Below are 17325 nucleotides of genomic sequence, written 5' to 3'. Positions count from 1 at the left end.
CAATGACCATTTCCTGCCCCTTGTAGTTAAGTCATAGTATCATTGTCTAATGATGGGACATTTTACCTCAAAGAGACTGGCTGTGTATTTCACATTCTTAACTCCTGTCACTTCTGGAGCCTTTGGTTAGCAGTAAGGACACCACAATCTTCCAATCTGTCATCTTCATTACATCCAGTCCTCCAAAAGGGCAAAGGTGGCCAGCAGTTCCTGATGCTGGATGTGGCTGTCCCGTCAGCAGGCTCAGTGGCAGGTGTCTTTACTCTGGGACTCACTTTAGACTTTAGGTGTTAGATCTGACACAAAGCATCTTCCTTCAGAGGTGGGGTGTTGGAGAGAGAAATCTTTGTTTGCTTCCGAACAAGTTGCGAATTGAATCCTATTCCTTCCTTGGAAACAAATCCTCTTTGAGTTACTAATAAAGCTGCAAAGTACACAGCAAACACAGAAGGGAGAAAATAAAAGGAATTAACACGAAGAGGGGGGATTAAAGACCACCACCAACTCTTCCTGGAAAGATAAGACACCAGTGTCAACAGAGGGCCTTTTAGCCTCCAAGGGGCCTAGAGGCTCTGCTTACTCAGCCTGCAGAGTTGAAATAACTCCCAGCAAACACAGGATACAGGTAGATTAGCCAACCCAGCAGGCCCTTCCCCTCTCCCATGGTTCCTTCCCTTTCCCATCTGAAAAGGAGTTTTGTACAGGAAAAGCATCTCCACCCTGCTGATTAATACTTTCCTTTTGAGGTCAGTACAAACTCATAGACAGTTCTAGAAAGGAAAGCCTTCCTGATTTCCTGAGTCAGACAAACTAAGACCTAAGTTTTATAGCCTCTCTTTGGAGGTTGAGAAAAAAGTTTCTGTAAATTAGAATTAGGAGAACGACCCAACACTTTCATAAGCAATAAGAAGTTGCTTTATAAACATAGAGGATCTGGTCCCCTGCAGCAGAATGGCAAAGTAGGAAACCCAATGACAGATATCCAGGACAATTGATCCTTTGGGTGGGAGAGAACAGGTACCATCAGAGTGAACACAGAGGAGCCCAGGATGTTTCCCACTGAGTCTGTATAACAGAGATGCTTCTGGGTGGAATGCTGCCTCCTGGGGTGCCTGGGCTTATTGGCTGTGACTTTGGCTGCCAGATTTCTCTCACTTCTTCTGCTTGACAACAGTCCTTGAACTGTTCCGTGCAGCCACGCCAAGATTCCCTACCTAAATAAGCATGTAAAAGTCTTCTGATTAGGGACGTAGTGCTACAGTACATCTCTTTCACCGTGTACAGTGTGTACCCCACATGAGTCCTCACTACAGAGATTAGAATCCTCAAGTGCCTCTGTCACCCTGTGTCTTCCAGTGAGTGTGGAAGGAAGCTGGTGTACTTACTGTTGTAACCAGGACCAGCTAGCACAGCGCACGGCTGAGGCAAACGCCAAGGACATTTCTGAGGACCAGAAAAGGTGAGCTGGCTTGGGTGGGGGGTGATGAGCTGAACTGTAAGCTCTGCCTTCAGAAATGTTTCTTTCAAAGGAGATTGGGTTTGCTTTAGAGTTTCTTGTTTTACATGTTCCCTGCATGTGCAGGCTTGGTGCCTGTAGAGGTCAGAAGAAGGCATCGCATCCTCTGGAATTGGAGTTACAGATGGATCTTAGCCACCGGTGTGAATTCTGGGACATGAATTCTGTCCTCTGCAAGGGCAGCAAGTGCTCCTAACCTCTGAGTCACCTCCCCAGCCTCTCACAATGAATGGCTCAGATGTAAACTGCCCCAGGCAAAGTCTAGTCTGGTGGTGTTATTTGGGGGAGCTTGTGGAAACTAGGAAATGGGGACCTAGCTGGAGGGAACAGGTCACTGGGAACACATTCTTGGGCGCACTGTATCTTATCCTTATAAAGAGTGTTTGCTTTTCAATTGATTGTGTTAGGTATTTTGTCCCAGTGACAAAAAGGTGAGTAAGACAACTCTTACTTACTATACACACTTACATCAGTGGAAGAAAAGCAGGGTAAATTTGAAGGAGTTGCCTGAATTAAATACCAGTCAATACCAGAATGACTAGAATTATTTTAAGCTGACTATTGTCTTTATAGTAGGTCAAGGTATGCCTGTGATGTCCCAAAGACTGGCCCAAAATAGCTGAATGTAAGTTTAGAAAAGTCCGGAGTCCATCTTCGCAACACTCTGCTACAGAGGGGTCTGGGCTTTGCTGTGACATCCTGGCTGCTGTCCCAGGCTTTCTCTTTGTAGTGCCGTACCCTGGAGGAGGTTCTGAGTCTGCTAAGACGGAGAGGGAGAAAGACACAAGCTACTCTCGCTTTCTCATCTGTAGAGTGGAGAATGCTGCCGAGAATGCGATTATCACTAAGGCATTTGAGAGGTCTCCAAGGGCCACCTTCATCCCTGACCAAGTCTCATCACCCTTTCTACCAACCCCAACAGAGATGCCTGCTGTCAGCAGAGGACAGAGGCTGCCTGCCAGTTTCCCTGGAAAAACTCAACACCAGCAACAAATCAAAGGGCACAGCATATCCTCTTATTTCCAATCACTCCTCTGCACTCTCTTCTCGGGTAGCACAGGTTCTGAGGACCTGTGCTACCTTGAATTCAGCCGTCAACTGGCTGCTGCTGGCAAGATGTGACACAAACATCTCCCATACACCTTTTCCAAGGTCTAAACCAATCAACCTAGTCTGGCCTTAGGACACAGCTTCCACTGGCCTGGCATGAGGGGTGGCTACAGTGTAGACTTTGCAGATGGCTTGGGACATTATTGATCTTCTGAGTCAGACTGAACATGTCTCAAATTCCGGTGTGAGACCCAGGCAGGACACTTCTCATCCCAGGTGATCTTGTACCCTTGCAGTTCTGTCTGCTCCATGCAGACAAGGGGTGAAAGCATATCTAAAACAATGTTTGCATGCCTGCATTTTTAGCTCACTCTCTGCTTCTGTGTCCTGGCCACACTTTTACCAAGGACACCAAGAGGCGAAAACAATGGGGCTGTCCTTGTTGTTACTTGGAAATGCCTTTGTTTAACATCACTGCTGCCAAAGATTGTGCCATTTGGCTGCATATTTCCCCCATGGTTCTTGAAAATTACCTGCCCTTTACTTCCAAAGCCCTCCTCCCACTGATTTGCTTGCAATCAGGAGCTCCAAGAAGTCACTCCTTTCCTGTGGGTAACAAGTAGGCTGTCCCTCAGCATGAACTGTGGTGTCTGTACAATGGACAGAAGTTAGAAGCCCGTTTGAACATTCCTCTCTGCCCTCCAGAGTGCTCCAGACCTTTGAGTTCCAAGGTCCATCTTCTTGTTCACACCTCTGTTTTCTGACCTTGAAAGGTGAGCATAGCTAGGGGTAGACATCACTACCCTTGGAATTACTCAGTAGTTTGAGGCCATCCCAACCTGCTGTCTCTCTCCATCTTCACCATATAGGCTGATCAACCTCTTCTGGGTTCTCCCGCCTCTGTTTGTGTACATAATGTCCTCCTCTGCCCCCTAGTGGTAGCTACGTGGTTATTGCTTCAATAACCAAGCTTATGAAAATTGGATAGAACTACCCAGTTATTTTTTTTGTCTTCATATAGAAATTGAAATATATGCATCCTCTACATTCCATAGAGATTAAGATCTTGGAGATTTAAATGGGTTAAAAAAATCCTACAGAGTTGAGCACATGTTCACACAAGTAGAATCTAGCACCAAAGGATCATGCTAAAAGCCTAAAGTGTAATGAAACAGCACAGGCAGCCCTTTCTGGAATGGCAATCCCAGCACCAATTGTGTGATACAGGCTCCTTTCGTCTTCATAAGAGGAAGAATGAGAGGGAAGAGAAAATAAGGAAAGGAAGACGGGGAGGGGGAAGGGGATGAGGAGGAGGTAGAGGATGAGGAGGGGGAAGAGGAAGAGGAGGAGACAGGGAGGAGAAGGAAGGGGATGGAGGCAGGCAAGAGGCGCTTCTGTTTAAGAAGAGGCACCACATTTCGTAGGAGCCGGGAGATGGACAGCGATTTCCATTGCTCCACTGTAGCCCTGTTCTGTGGCAAGTAGCCAGTGTGGGCATGAAATCCAAATCACACCATCCACTGTCACGAGTCAACACTGGAACCCACAGTCTAGTCCCACGTCAGTTCATCCACTGCTCTTGGATTGTTCCGGACAGTCATAGTTAGGTCAGGCATTGAGGAGTCATGGTCTGAAAAGCAAGGTAGGTCCAAGGCCTCCGGAGAAGTCACTAGGGAGAATGTGGGGAGGTCTTTGAAGTGGAGTCAGACTGCAGCCGCTTTTGGTACCTCCAGAACCAGTGTGAATGCTGGCCATTTGAATGCACCATTTGCCAACGGTGCCAGCATTTCCAAGTCAATGCACCTCCCTCCACTTCCAGGCTCTCACCATATAAAGTAACTATAGCTAGCCCCCATGGTTGCCTCTAATTACTGTAACCAAAGACCTGAGACAACCATCCAGTAGTAACCAAAGATGTGTGTGGACTCATAGCTTGGATCCGCTCAGCCCAGATGAGTTGACCTTGTTGATTTAGACGTACAGAAAAGCAAAACCTGAGGCCACAAGGGTGTGACAGAGCAAAACCATCACTCATGGCTTAGAGGTGGAGAAAGAGGTCCCCCTGGAGGGCAGATCTCCCTGTGTTTCACCTCTTAAAAGCCTACCACCTCCCAATAACACTGCTCTGGGGACCAAGCTCTTACATACAGGCCTCTAGGGAACGCACAGGCATGATCTGAGTTTCTGTGGAGATTAAAGCGGAGGATAACAATAGTGTAAGGTTCACATCAGTGACTAAGTCCCAGCCTCGGGCTGGAGAACATCCAGAGAGGCAGGACATGGAGGAGGCTCAAAGCCCAGATCTGAGCCTGAGTGCCATCCCCTTCCGTCAGAGCAGGAAGCCAGACCCAGACTTCTGCATCAGCCTGCTACTTAACTAGAAAACAGTCTCCAAACTTGAAACCAAAGCTCAAAAGCCACAGAAGTGAGTTACTCTTTGCCTGTGTGGCAGTCACTCGTGCCTGATGAAGCTGTGACAGAAATACGGACATGGATGAGGAATAGCATGGGCAGCTGTGCACAGTACAGCTAACTCCTCTATTTATTCCCACGCATAGGTGTCTCCAGCTGGTTTGCTCTGTTTCCTCAAGTAGCGAGACCCCAACTGGGGCCGGGGAGAAGGAATGTCTTAGATTCTATAGCTGCCGCCTCAGAGCCTTCTGCAACGGAGTGCTAACTGGTAAGGCCCAAAGAAAGGGACAAAGCCACCACAGCCAGGCTACAGGAACACTGTGTTGACAGAGTTCTGTTTCACACACCACCTGCCCAGCGTCCTGTCTGTCAGGTGGGAGGCAGTCTTGTGGTTTGGAGCCAGTGTTGGATCCCAGCTTCTCGGCTCACCCCTTTATCAAATGAAAGTTGAAGGCATGGAAACAACAGGCTTCATGTCTGTCCTCAAAGAGTCCCTGCTGGGTCTACAGATAAAATGAACAGAGGGGAAGCACACAGATCCAATACAAGTTTTATGTGGCTCAGAAGCCCACAGAGGAAAACGAAGACGAAGGTGGCCCTGAGTTAGATGGGTCCTGGTAAGCTAGGAGAAAGTGTGACAGGGCCAGGCCTGGGCTCCAGCAGTTTGTCAGGCAGAGAAGCAACTAAGAAGATAAGTGCTAGTTTAACAATGACTTCCTCAGGCTGCGACTTCCTGTCTTTTATAAGGATGTCACACTGTTCTTAAAGACTATTCTATGTGGGGTTTCCACCGAATCAGAATCAAGACACAGAAAGCTTGTCCTTGAAATGTTCCTGGGCCAGGGTTGTTTATTTTAATCTGTTCCCTGGGCCACCCTCCATACTTCCTGCCTCAGATGACCCAAACTAGAGAGGCCCCCCAGTCGGCAATGATACCACAAGAGACCAGTGACTGGCTGGGTCCTGTGGTTCCCGGACCCGGGCTCCCTGGCCCCAGGTCTCCTTCACACTGAAGGAGTCCCACTGTCCCTATTTAAGATACTTCCGATGGAACCCAAAGTTTCACACATGCCAGGTGCCACGGAGCCAAGCCCACAACCATCGATGTCATGTCATATTACCTGTATTATTATTGTTGCTGCTGTTGGTTTTTTTGAGGCAGGGTCTTGCTTCTCCCTTTGTAGCACAGATTGGTCTCAAATTTGTGATCTTCCTGCCTCAGCCTCCTCAGTGCTAGGGTTACAGGCATGCGCCACCACCCTAAGTGTTTGTGTGCGTTGTTGCTGAAGACTGAACCCAGGGCCTATGTATGCTGGACAAGCATTTTACCACTGAGCTCCCGCCTAGCTGGGCTGCCCAAAACGTAATTACCAACATCTATTAAGAAAAGGCGTGAGCACCTGGGCCTTTACAACTAACTGATGGGAAGAGCTGACGTGTCTCGGGCATTTTCTCATTGCTTTTAAGGTCTTTATGTCAGTGAATGGTATGACCCCGACTGAGAACAAATAGACCAGCTCTTTCTTTGTGTTTGGAACACAGGAACTTGGCATCAGATCTGAGAAATAAGGCATTTTGCTGTTCCGGTTCAGTCCAGTTTTTATAAATATTTTTCTGGAGAATGTGAGCCGTGCATGACGCTGTTTCATACCTGAATGGTCAGCATGGTTAGTCCCTGGGACTCAGTCCACACAAACGAAACAGAATGCTTGGTGTCATGACCTCGAGCTATTTCCCTTCAGATTGTATTAATACCTCGGATTCTTGATTGTGAACAGAAGCATCAGCCAAGATGTTTAAATTAGATTTGACATTGCCCTAGAAAGTTGAAAACTAGGGGACATTGACCGCCTGTGTCCTTGCCCAGAGGTGCTATGGTAACTGCAGTGTTTGAAGCTAGGTTCCTGTCAGAATGGCCTCATCCCCTTCTGAATTGGCTTTAAACCCTACTACTCTGCCCTTCAGCTCTCAAGCCTCAGCCCCTTGCCTATGAGACAAAACAGGGCCAAATCAGAGCTGCAGTAAAAGGCACATAAACAGAGTCGTCATCCTGAGCCAGAACATTGCTATGCTCCAATCCAACATCATCATCCCCACCACAGTCACCCCCACCACCATCATCCCTTCTACCATCATCCCCACCAGTGTGGGCAGGGCTGTGCATTCCTTTCTTCACCCCCCTCATCCCACCCCGTGGGTTCACACCCAAGTCCTCTCAGACCAGAGCAAAGACACAACTCCCAGGACACAGCATCAGATTTAGCACGTCCTGACAACTAGGTTCTTCACAGGAGCCCCTGCAGGGCAGTTAGACTCGTGTTTGTCTGTCTCTGCTCTCATCTTCTAGCACATGGCCAACCTTAGAATATATTTTTCTCTTCTCTAGAGACCCAGGCTAGCCCAGAGCCCTGTGTGAGTGATGCGCAGGACAGCTGTCCTTCATACGCTCCAAAAGGGACAGCAGGAGACCCAGAGTCACAGACGCCATCTTCAGCAGCTCCCTGGAACAAGGTGTACCTTACACTGGGCCACTTAGACCTTTCCTCCTGAGAACAACGTGTGTGTGTGTGTGTGTGTGTGTGTGTGTGTGTGTGTGTGTGTGTCTGTGTGTCTGTGTCTGTGTCTGTGTGTATCTGTGTGTGTGTCTGTGTGTGTGTGTCTGTGTGTGTGTGTCTGTGTGTGTGTGTGTGTGTGTGTGTGTGTGTGTGTGTGGTCACAGCATGTGTGCTTGAGCAGAGGAAGTACAAATTTAAGTTTTAAAACCTCCATTCTGTCATGAGAAAGACAAGAAGGCAGAGGAGCCTGAGCCTCACGTACAGAGTCCATCAGTTTGTCTTCCTCACTGCCCTCCGAGGGAGAAGGACAATGCCTGACACACAGGGGTGGAGGCTGCTGTTCTTTCATGAGTAGTGCTTCTTCCCCGAGTCTTCTCACACTTTTACTTCTTTTCCTTCTAGAACATTCTGAACACAACTAGTGAAGGGAGGCTAAGCTTTACTAACAGAGAACCACAAACTCCTCCAGAATGGGATGAAGCTACTAACAGGTAGGTCTCGGAAGCCCGGGCAGTCCAGCATTTCAGACTATACAGATGGCATGGTGGTCATGAGGAGTGTCTCAGATGCCAACATCAGGGTCAGTGCTGCCAGCCCAAAGTAGATTTGAACCTCTCAGCCCTGAAGGGAAAGAACATAATTTTTTCTTAGACCGGGCTGTATAATAAACTTGACCCTGAATGTTGGGAGTCATACAAGGTGCCAGGTAAGCGTCCTCAGGTCACTACTGTGAACTCTAGTCATGAGCATGCTATGCCAGAAACACAGATGGACAGACACACTGCGCCTTCCCACAATACTCCCTGAGTCATAATAAATCCGTGAGCTAAGTAGGTTTTGTTCGCTGCATTCTGCTAAGTAGTCCTGATTTGCTTGAAAGGTGGCCGAGGCAAACACAGGTTCCTTTACCCAGTCTCAATAGCTAATATTTAACTCTCGTGTGTTGCACATCGCACAGTAATTACATCTCTACACATGTAGGTCATAGAATGGCTATAAGGGACTAAAGGGGCTGCAGTGGGGTTCAAGGATTTCAGGGAGGCCAAGCAGAGAGCTGTTAGGGATGCAGAGCCTCTCCGGGTATCAGGCCACGGTGTCAGGTGGAGAGCCCCGGGAGACACTGCCTCCTAGAACAGCTGCGGGGTCGCAGGGCTGTGAGGCCTCAGAACTGAGTCCTGCTGCAGAGGCTCAGAGCCACTGAGGCTATGGGCAGGGTGTGGAATGAGATCCAGAGAGGTGAAAGCTTGCCTCAGCGGTGGTGGAGACCAAGGTGAACTAAAGCCCCAAGGACAGCCAGCACCTTTCTGCCTGTTGGTCCCTTGATGCTCACAGTGGGTATTCAGATAGCAGGGTACTAGCAGGGAGGGTGTCCTCATTGCTGTGTTAGGATCCTCTTCCTGCTGGGGTCCAGGTAGGAATGTGGCAACCATGCTGAGTCTGGTGTGTTCTAAGCTGGCTTGCTTCCTTCCTTCTTTCCTTCCTTCTTTCCTTCCTTCCTTCCTTCCTTCCTTCCTTCCTTCCTTCCTTTCTTCTCCTTTCTTTATCTTTCATTATGTCTCTCTTTTTATATAAATTGTGCATATCTCACATAGATGAATTCTTTAGTAGTAGTAGTAGCAGCAGCAGCAGTAATAGTAATAGTGTGCATGCACACACACAAACACATACACAAACACACACACACACACATACACACACACACACACACACACACACACACACACACACACACACACACACACCATGTCTATATAAGTGTGGGCATTTGAAAGCCCTGGTGGAGGTGTGGCGATCAAGTGTCAACTTTCAGAATCGGGCTCTTTCCTTTCACTGACTGATGCTGCCTCTGTCCGCTACTCTATGTCCAGGCTAGCAGATCTGCAGGGTTCCTTATGATTCTTCCATATCCACCTCACATCCTTGTCCTAGACGCGCTGGCATTACAAACCCAGGCTACTGTTTCTGGCTTCTCATAGGTTCTCGGGTTTGAACTCAAGTCATCCAGCTCCCACGGCATCATTTTTACCTGCCGAGCTATGTAGCCACCTCTTGGGCGCTTTCCTGGTGTGGTTGGGGTTCACCCATGTCCTCATATGGTACCAAGCTGCTTTGATGAATTTCTACATGACACTTGGTCACATTTATCACGTATCAGTCTGTCCCTCTGGGCAGCACCAGAGAGGTTAGTGGTGGTGTCTGCAGGCACAGTCATTCTGTGTCTGCATTTGCACTCAAAAGGGAGCCGGATGCTGCTTTTAAAATGGAGTCTTTCTGGGTTAACGCTGCCTAAAAGCTCCTGCTGTGTATACTATGTCGTAGCTTAGAACAAGGCCCCAGTGTGACTGCAACATCACGAACGGGGTTGGCGATCCTCAGTGGGGTATGTTTCCTGGCGTTGGAAACAAAGCTGTTGATGGGACCTTGAGGACATGGTGCTTTGTGAAATGAGCCAGTTGAAAAAGGGCAAATGTGTTTGTGCTGTCCTTACTATGGAAGTCTCAGCCAGGGAGGCAAAAGTCGACAGGAGTGGCCCAGGGGTGGCATGGCAGTGGGGAGAAGCTGGGGTTTATTTCAGGGCTAAAGTGAGTTCCCTAATAAGTAAAAGTACTGGATATGGGTGACACAGCACTGAGAATATACTAAGATTGTTTAACTCCACACTAACCGTGTATAGTTTATGGTTTTTGACTTCCTTCCCTTCCCTTCCCTCCCCTTCCCTTCCCTTCCCTTCCCCTCCCCTCCCCTCCCCTTCCCTTCCCTTCCCCTCCCCTCCCCTCCCCTTCCCTTCCCTTCCCTTCACTTCTCTTTCCTTCCCTTCCCTTTCTTTTCCTTTCTTTTATTCTTGCCACAATCAAAAAAAAATATTATACAACCAAAATTTGAAGTTTTGGGGGAAGAAATGCTGAGTGCCTTGGACACCACCCCCACGCTGCAGGTTTTGTGAACCAAGTCACTGGAAGGGTGAGCCCAACACTACGACCTTCCTAGGTTCCACTTTGCATTCCTAGTTGGGAAGGAATTTGTCCGTCTGTGCCTGGGAGCCTGACCGCTCACCGTCCTTCAGTTGCTGTCGTTTCTGTTACATGTTTTATTATCTCAGCACAAAATGCACTCCTGTGTTTTGCTGGTGAGACTGGCACCTCACCCCCCAAGCCTGTGCCAATGAACTTGTTCTTTCCGGCTTGGACAGAACAACCCTCTCCAACGTGCGACTCGGAGCTGAAGAATTTCACAGCTTGTTTTAAATTATTTAGGACTCGGCAAAGATAAAACTGTTCTATTACAAGGAAACATTTCCTGGAATTAGCACTCCCCACGGCCCCTGGGGAAATAATCTTTTCTCTACTGTGTATGGACGGGGCCGTCTGAGGTAGGAGCCCTGGGCTCTGTTTTCTCCTCCTGCCCCCAGCATGCAGTCTGTCTGCTGCCCTCAGTAGTAGCTGAGTGAACAAGGCTCTGGAGACTGTGTTTGGGCAAAAGGAAAAGCTCATTTAGGAATGTATCCTAGCTTCTGGCTTTCCGTTTTTAAGAGCATCTCTTTGTTAAGAGATGAGGTACTAGAAGGAGGTGGGGGTACACAAACAGTCAGAAAATGGGACCCATTTCGAATGTCTAGAGTAACTTAGGATGTCCTTGCCAAGGACAATAATGCAGGAGAAAATGCCATCAAGTGGGTCAACGGAACTGGTTCTGCCAATGGAAGGAACAGTGTATGTTTCCTGTACGATGAGAGGCCAAGAAGGTGGGCATAGCAGCAAGCCAAGGACCAGTGCTAGATTCTGACGTTAACTACAGGGCTGCAGACCACTGTCTCCATGAGGACAAGTCTGTTGTGCTCAGTGAGAGACATAGGACACGGCATGCTAGCCACTGTCTAGGGCTCAGAACCACGACTTGCCTCACAGGCCTCCAACTCCCAGTCCGTGCTGGGACATAGACGTATGCCACAGTACACACTGACAAACTGTCCTCCCCTCTACCAGAAAGACTTTCCCCTGCCATCTGCCACAGCCCCGAGTGGGTCAGTTTCCAGCACATCCAACCTGTGATGATCCACTTCACGGGCTCCTAGAAACAGGGTTGGGTCACAGGGAGGGTCTTTAGATCAGCCCAACACTTATCAGTCCAGTGTGCCAAGGACACGACAGCACCTCTCTGCCCTCTGTTGTGATCAGGAGCAGTACCAGCCCCAGCTCCCAGCTCCAGTGGCTGCGTGAGGCTGAAAGAGAAGACGGATCGTTCTCTGGTCGGCAGCAGGTTGGTGTGCCCCCTCCCCACCACTGAAGAACGTGCCACCAAGCTCAACAGCGACCCCTCCTTTGCCTTTCTAACTCTGCAAGATGCCCAATGCTTGGGCAGAGTCAATACATCATTGCAATAAGAAAGAGACTAGTCTTCACACTCTCGTCCCAAGGGAATACCACCGTTTAGCTACCAGCAAAGCTGACAATGAAGCGAATGCAGTCATTGATGTTCCTGATGCCCCCTGTGTAGCTCTAGGGCTCCCCAACCCGGGCGTTCTCTTTGCTGGAAACTCCCCTCTTTCATTCCGAAGGCAGTGCCATTGACAGGTTGATTTGCAGGGCGTCTCCTCCGCGGCCCCGTGCAGCCTGAAGAAGGAAGCTTTCTGCTGTAATGGAACAAGACTGCTGTGCTCTGGGGAGGACTCGGCCAATACGCTTCTGAGGTCAGTTGCCATGACACCCCCCCCCCCCCCAGGATGGTCGCATCCCCACAGACCGGCAGCTAAGCACCTCTCAGGAGTCTGACTTTCTACTTCCCCATCACTTCCAGAAGGCAGAAGCTGGGGAATAGAGGCCACATCCATCTTTCCTTCCTACCAGTCACTTGGCGATTTGAGACTCTTCCCTTGTTGGGAGTCATTACAGCTGTGGCCGGGAGTGTGCCAGGTCATGGTGCTCCAAATGATATGATTGGCTGCTCCTTGCCACTTGCATCCTGTGTCACGTGGTTCCTTTATCTTTAAGAGCAGTCAGGAATTCAGACCTCAGCCTGCCTGTCTGTGTAGCTCAGGGGCTAAGCACAAGACAGGCAGAGGAGAGAAATGTGAGGACCTTCGCGTGTCCGTGAGAGCATTCTCCTTCCTCGAAGGGCTCTGTTCTTTAGTCAAATACCTAGTTGCCTAAGTGCCCATCCTCAGCGTCCCCCTGCAACAGCTTCCAGCAAGCCAGTGATGGAAGTCCTGTGCCCTTGGGAGCTGGAGACTCAGAAACCAGACTCTTTCCAGCCCCCAGCTCCCAGCACAAGGAGCTACAAGTTGAAAGGGGAAACTGGTGACTGTGGGTCAGGAATAGCATTGTATAAAAACAGCAGGCTGTGATCTGTGGAAAAGACTGGCTTTTGGCTCATAGTTTCAGTGGTAAGGGGACAGTGAACGTTATCCTTATTTCTATAACCAGATTAGTTGCGCTCCAGTAGCCGACCTCAGCATCCAGGGTGGTGATCCCAGTTTCTAGGCAGCCTCTAAAGTGATGGCTTTAGTCTGGGGAGGGGGGCTTGCTAGCTCTGCATTCAGTGTCTAAACCAGTGTTTCGCAGCCGCTGTCTCACAAGAGGCCAGCGGTTCTAATACTGCAGGCCCTTCTTCAGGGTCCTCACCCTTGTTCCCTCAAAGCTACCCTAGATAGTCTGCTCACATCAACTCTTCTATCCTCCTGGTACCCTCTCTATTCCTGGACTCTATAGTCTGCCCTGAAGTCTGATATCTGCTTCATTTCCTTAGCTTCTCAGATCCTCCTCCGGGCATTTCTCAAACCCGCAACCTCTCCGCATCCTGGTACCATCCTGAGAGTTCCTGTCCTCTTACTCAGCACCCTCTTGGGGCCGTCTTGGCGACACAGCCTGAAAACGCTGGGCACTTTGCCACCTGCTGCTTCCCAGAAACAGATGCTAAGGCACCTCCAGCCCTGGGAATCCGTGTTCACGCGGCTTCCAGAACAGCTCTTTGTCTGCTGCTGGACTTTGGGGACAATCATGGAGCTGAGATGAAACTGAGTACAGTGACAGGTGCAGCTACCATGACCGGCTACTACCAGTACAGGACAGGTATGACGCAGTGAGTCCTTCTCCAAAAGGTTGGGAGGGAGGTGCCGTCCCAGGACACCAGCCATGTTCACATCTGGTGGGGAGGAAGTCAAGTCCACCCTCTGGTGCCTTTGAACCAACCTAGTGGGTCCTGTGTGATGGGAGCCCGCATTCTGGACTACGACCATGTCTCTGTACATTTCAACTATTTGATCTTTCCCTCGAGGCTGTGGGGTAGGAGAATGAGGGTGGGAGGCGGTTCCTGGGGTCACACAGACAGTACAGGGCCTCCTTCATACACCTGGTGACACCCTAAACCACCGAACATCCCTTATATTCCTCTTTAAGAACCCACGTATGACGGGTCACCCTGTTTTCTTTTGACGTGAAAATCTCAACACTTTATTTTTATCAAAATAATAACAACAACAGTGATCAATGTTTGTACAGACATCTTGGTGTGAGCTGGGTACTGCTAAGGCCTTGGAATAATTGAAGATTTTACTTTCTTATTCTCTTTTAAAAAACCATTTCTTTTGAACATGGTTTAGCCTCTGTGCAAGCCTACACAGCCGACAAGGGAGAGGAGCAGTGAAAGTCCTGTTCTCACTGACTCACGGGCGATCTTATCAGTGTGCAGATAAGCCAGCATCAGGGCTATCCCCCTTTCCGTAGATGGACGTGCACTGTGCACAGGCTCCAGCCCACTGAAGTACAAGTCTCTATCTTAGAGCAACTACGCAGTCAGATGGAGAAGACTACCCTCACCTTCTGGGTGACTGCGGTACATTGACTTAACAGGACCGGTCTGTTTAACTGGGTTTCGTTGGTGGACACTGGGACGGTTTCTGATATCACGAATAGCCTTGCACTGAGTAATCGTGTTTACACACCAGTTCACAGCAGAGAGGGCATTTGGCCTCAAACGCTATGTCCAGCAGTAATTTGCTAGTTATTGCCGACTTGCTCTCAATTAGAGCTGTCTGCTCGGTGCTGTGTGAGCAGTGCAGCTGTCAGTCTGATAGACTGAAATAGTCTCTCTCTGAAGCTTCATGCCTTACTCTCTTTATCCACAATGAAAGTAACTTTCGAAGCTCACGTTTAGCCAAGAAGAGCACTTCCGTGGTTCTACATAACGTGGGGTTTTTCGTTACTGAGAAAAATCAGTCTTTTTAATACGAGGGGGATAGCTTGCAAGTATTCGTTTCTTGCTGTGTTTCAGTTTTGCTTTCGATGTTTTCCTGTGGAAATGTTGTTTATCCTGCTTTCTATTTATGGAGGTATTAGAGACTGAACCTAGCTTCATGCATGCCAGGCAGGTAGTCTACCACTGAGCTACAGACAGTCTAAGCCCCAGTTTCTGAGAATTATGTCCTAGTTAAAACTGTGTTCCTTACTCCAAATTTATAAAGCGATTCTTTCATGCCGCCTAGCATTTTAATGAGCTTATTTTGCACATTTTAAGTAGGTAACACATTTGAATTCTGGTGTAAAGCCAGATGCACGTTTACTCTCCTGAGTTCAGAATGTCTGCTCACTTTTTTTCTGGAAGGATCTGGAATCAATCTCTCTCTCTCTCTCTCTCTCTCTCTCTCTCTCTCTCTCTCTCTCTCTCTCCTTTACATGCTGGCTTCCCATTGCTCTCAGGAAATCTTCAAGCTTTCTGTTGGTTCTTACCTGCCCCAGCTGTGTTTGGTGAGCCACAGTTGGTACAGTTCCTCAGTTCCTCAGGTCTAACACTGTGGCCACACTGTGGCTACCTCCTCAACTCTTCTGGGGTTATTTTGGTGATATTTCTTCGATGATTTTTCCACATGAACTTTAGACCCATACTGACTAATAGGAAGATATTTCACTGAATAGCAATTGACCTAAATATTAATTTGTGCTTTATGCTCCAAGTCTCGCTTTTCATAGCATGTACCCTGTTCCTTTCTAAACCCCCACCCCATCCCACATACCTTTGGAAACATTTAAAATTTTCTCCATATATGAGAGCCAACACACACACACACACACACACACACACACACACACACACACACACACACACAATGTAAAAAAGTGTTTTTTTGTTTTTATCTGACACTTACGTTATGTGGCACTATATTTTTTGTCACAAATAGATATTTATCTTCAAACTGGTGTCATGGCATGTAGTAAGGCAAGGAAGTTGCTCTTTGTTTTCTGGCCTCTAGTATGAACACTGACACAGACTTCTTCTATATGCATTCTCTGGTGTTTTCTTAGCTGTGCAAACACGGTGTTTGCAAATGCCGGTGGTGTATCATCTCCCATCTCCAGTGAGCACCTCACAGTCCCTTCTCTTGTCTCATCGTAGTGGCCCACATTTCCAGAGTATTGTGGGTGAGATTAGCAGATAGCAATGGGTGTCTTTGTCTTCAGAACGTCTATTACTTTTTTCCCCTCTAACTTTGTGCTAGAATTCTGATATATTCAATTTATCATGGTGCAGATATTTTCATTTTTTTATTAAGGACTGAAACAAATTAAAACCAAGAGTTGTTGGATTTGCCAGCAGCTCCTCACTGTCTCTCTGTTGAGATGACTTTATGATTGGTTTCTCCTTAAGAACTCACAGGTGACCAGTTACATTACTCAGCATTGACATTCACAAGTTCCTGGGAGAGGGGAACCATACGATTTTGCCTTATTATTTGTAAATGTGTGGTTGAATTCGATTTTCTACGTCCTCCTCGTTACACTGGTGCTCACGAATGGGACTGGACTCTAGTCACTGGCTTTTGTGAATTAGCCTTAGATGTTCCAGTCCGTGATAGATGGAGAACTCCATATTTTACTCATCCCGGAACTGCAAAAACAACAGTAGAAACAGTTTACTCACTGTGTCACTGGTGCTTTACTCTTGCTACCTGGGACTCTCGTGTCGACACCTTTCTTCATTGGTATTTGCTATTCCTCATGCAGTCAATTCTTTTAAGTTCTTTAAGGTTCTTAAAAAATATATGTTCTTAATACAAGTCTTCACACTTCATCACATAGATATCAACAAAGTAGGCTCCTCTGGTTCTTTAATTTTCATTGATATTTTAATTTAATTTTATTCCCACTCCTTTTCTTCTGAGTCAATAGGACTGATTCCCTTTCTTTTAGTTAAGGAACCAGCATACATCATATATATATAATATATATTTATATAATATATAATTATATTATACAAAATACACATATATAAAATTATATTTTTTAAAATTAAATAAAATAAATTTGAATTTTAAAATTAAAATTAAATTAGTTAATTTTTATTTCGATCTTTGTTTCTTGCTTTTTGATATTTGTTGTTGGTTTTTTTTTTTTCTTATTTCCTGAGCATATCCAATGTGGCCTATGACCTTTGTTTCTTTGTTTTGTTGTTAATTTTTACTCATAGTTTACCATAAATATTTTTTCTCTACTACTCTGAGTTTTTAAGTTTTGAGGTTGTCTTCGTAGTGTTTGCTTGCGCTCAGTGTTAGAAATTGAGTTCAGGACTGCGTAGAAGGTTTCAGTGAGTTACGCCTTGTGCCCATCTTGACAACCCAGGCTTAATTGGCTCCAGAATCTTCTCGGAGCTGAGTTCCCGAGCTGCCTTCCTCCCTGAGACTCATTACCACCCAACCCCAGCAATAGAAATAGTAAGAGGAGTCCATGACAGTGTGAGACAGGAGGAGGAAGGGGGAGAGGAGGGGGAGGAGGAGGGAAGGGAGGAAGGAAGGAAGGAAGGAAG

General features: G+C 47.6%; 1 protein-coding gene across 1 annotated transcript in view; it reads left to right on the top strand.

Annotated features, from left to right (window-relative positions):
* Positions 1-7046: 7046 nt before the first annotated feature.
* Positions 7047-17325, top strand: part of Pkd1l1 (polycystin 1 like 1, transient receptor potential channel interacting) — a 121903-nt gene continuing 111624 nt past the window's right edge. Inside the window, exons 1-5 of the mRNA XM_063273721.1 lie at positions 7047-7124; positions 7936-8024; positions 11709-11790; positions 12105-12220; positions 13276-13598. Coding sequence (XP_063129791.1) covers positions 7047-7124; positions 7936-8024; positions 11709-11790; positions 12105-12220; positions 13276-13598 — 688 coding nt within the window. The remainder of the gene's footprint in view (positions 7125-7935; positions 8025-11708; positions 11791-12104; positions 12221-13275; positions 13599-17325) is intronic.

The sequence above is a fragment of the Rattus norvegicus genome, chromosome 14, assembly GCF_036323735.1.
Source record: "Rattus norvegicus strain BN/NHsdMcwi chromosome 14, GRCr8, whole genome shotgun sequence".
In the NCBI taxonomy this organism is placed as follows: domain Eukaryota; kingdom Metazoa; phylum Chordata; class Mammalia; order Rodentia; family Muridae; genus Rattus; species Rattus norvegicus.
This window is presented reverse-complemented; position numbering and strand designations above follow the sequence as displayed.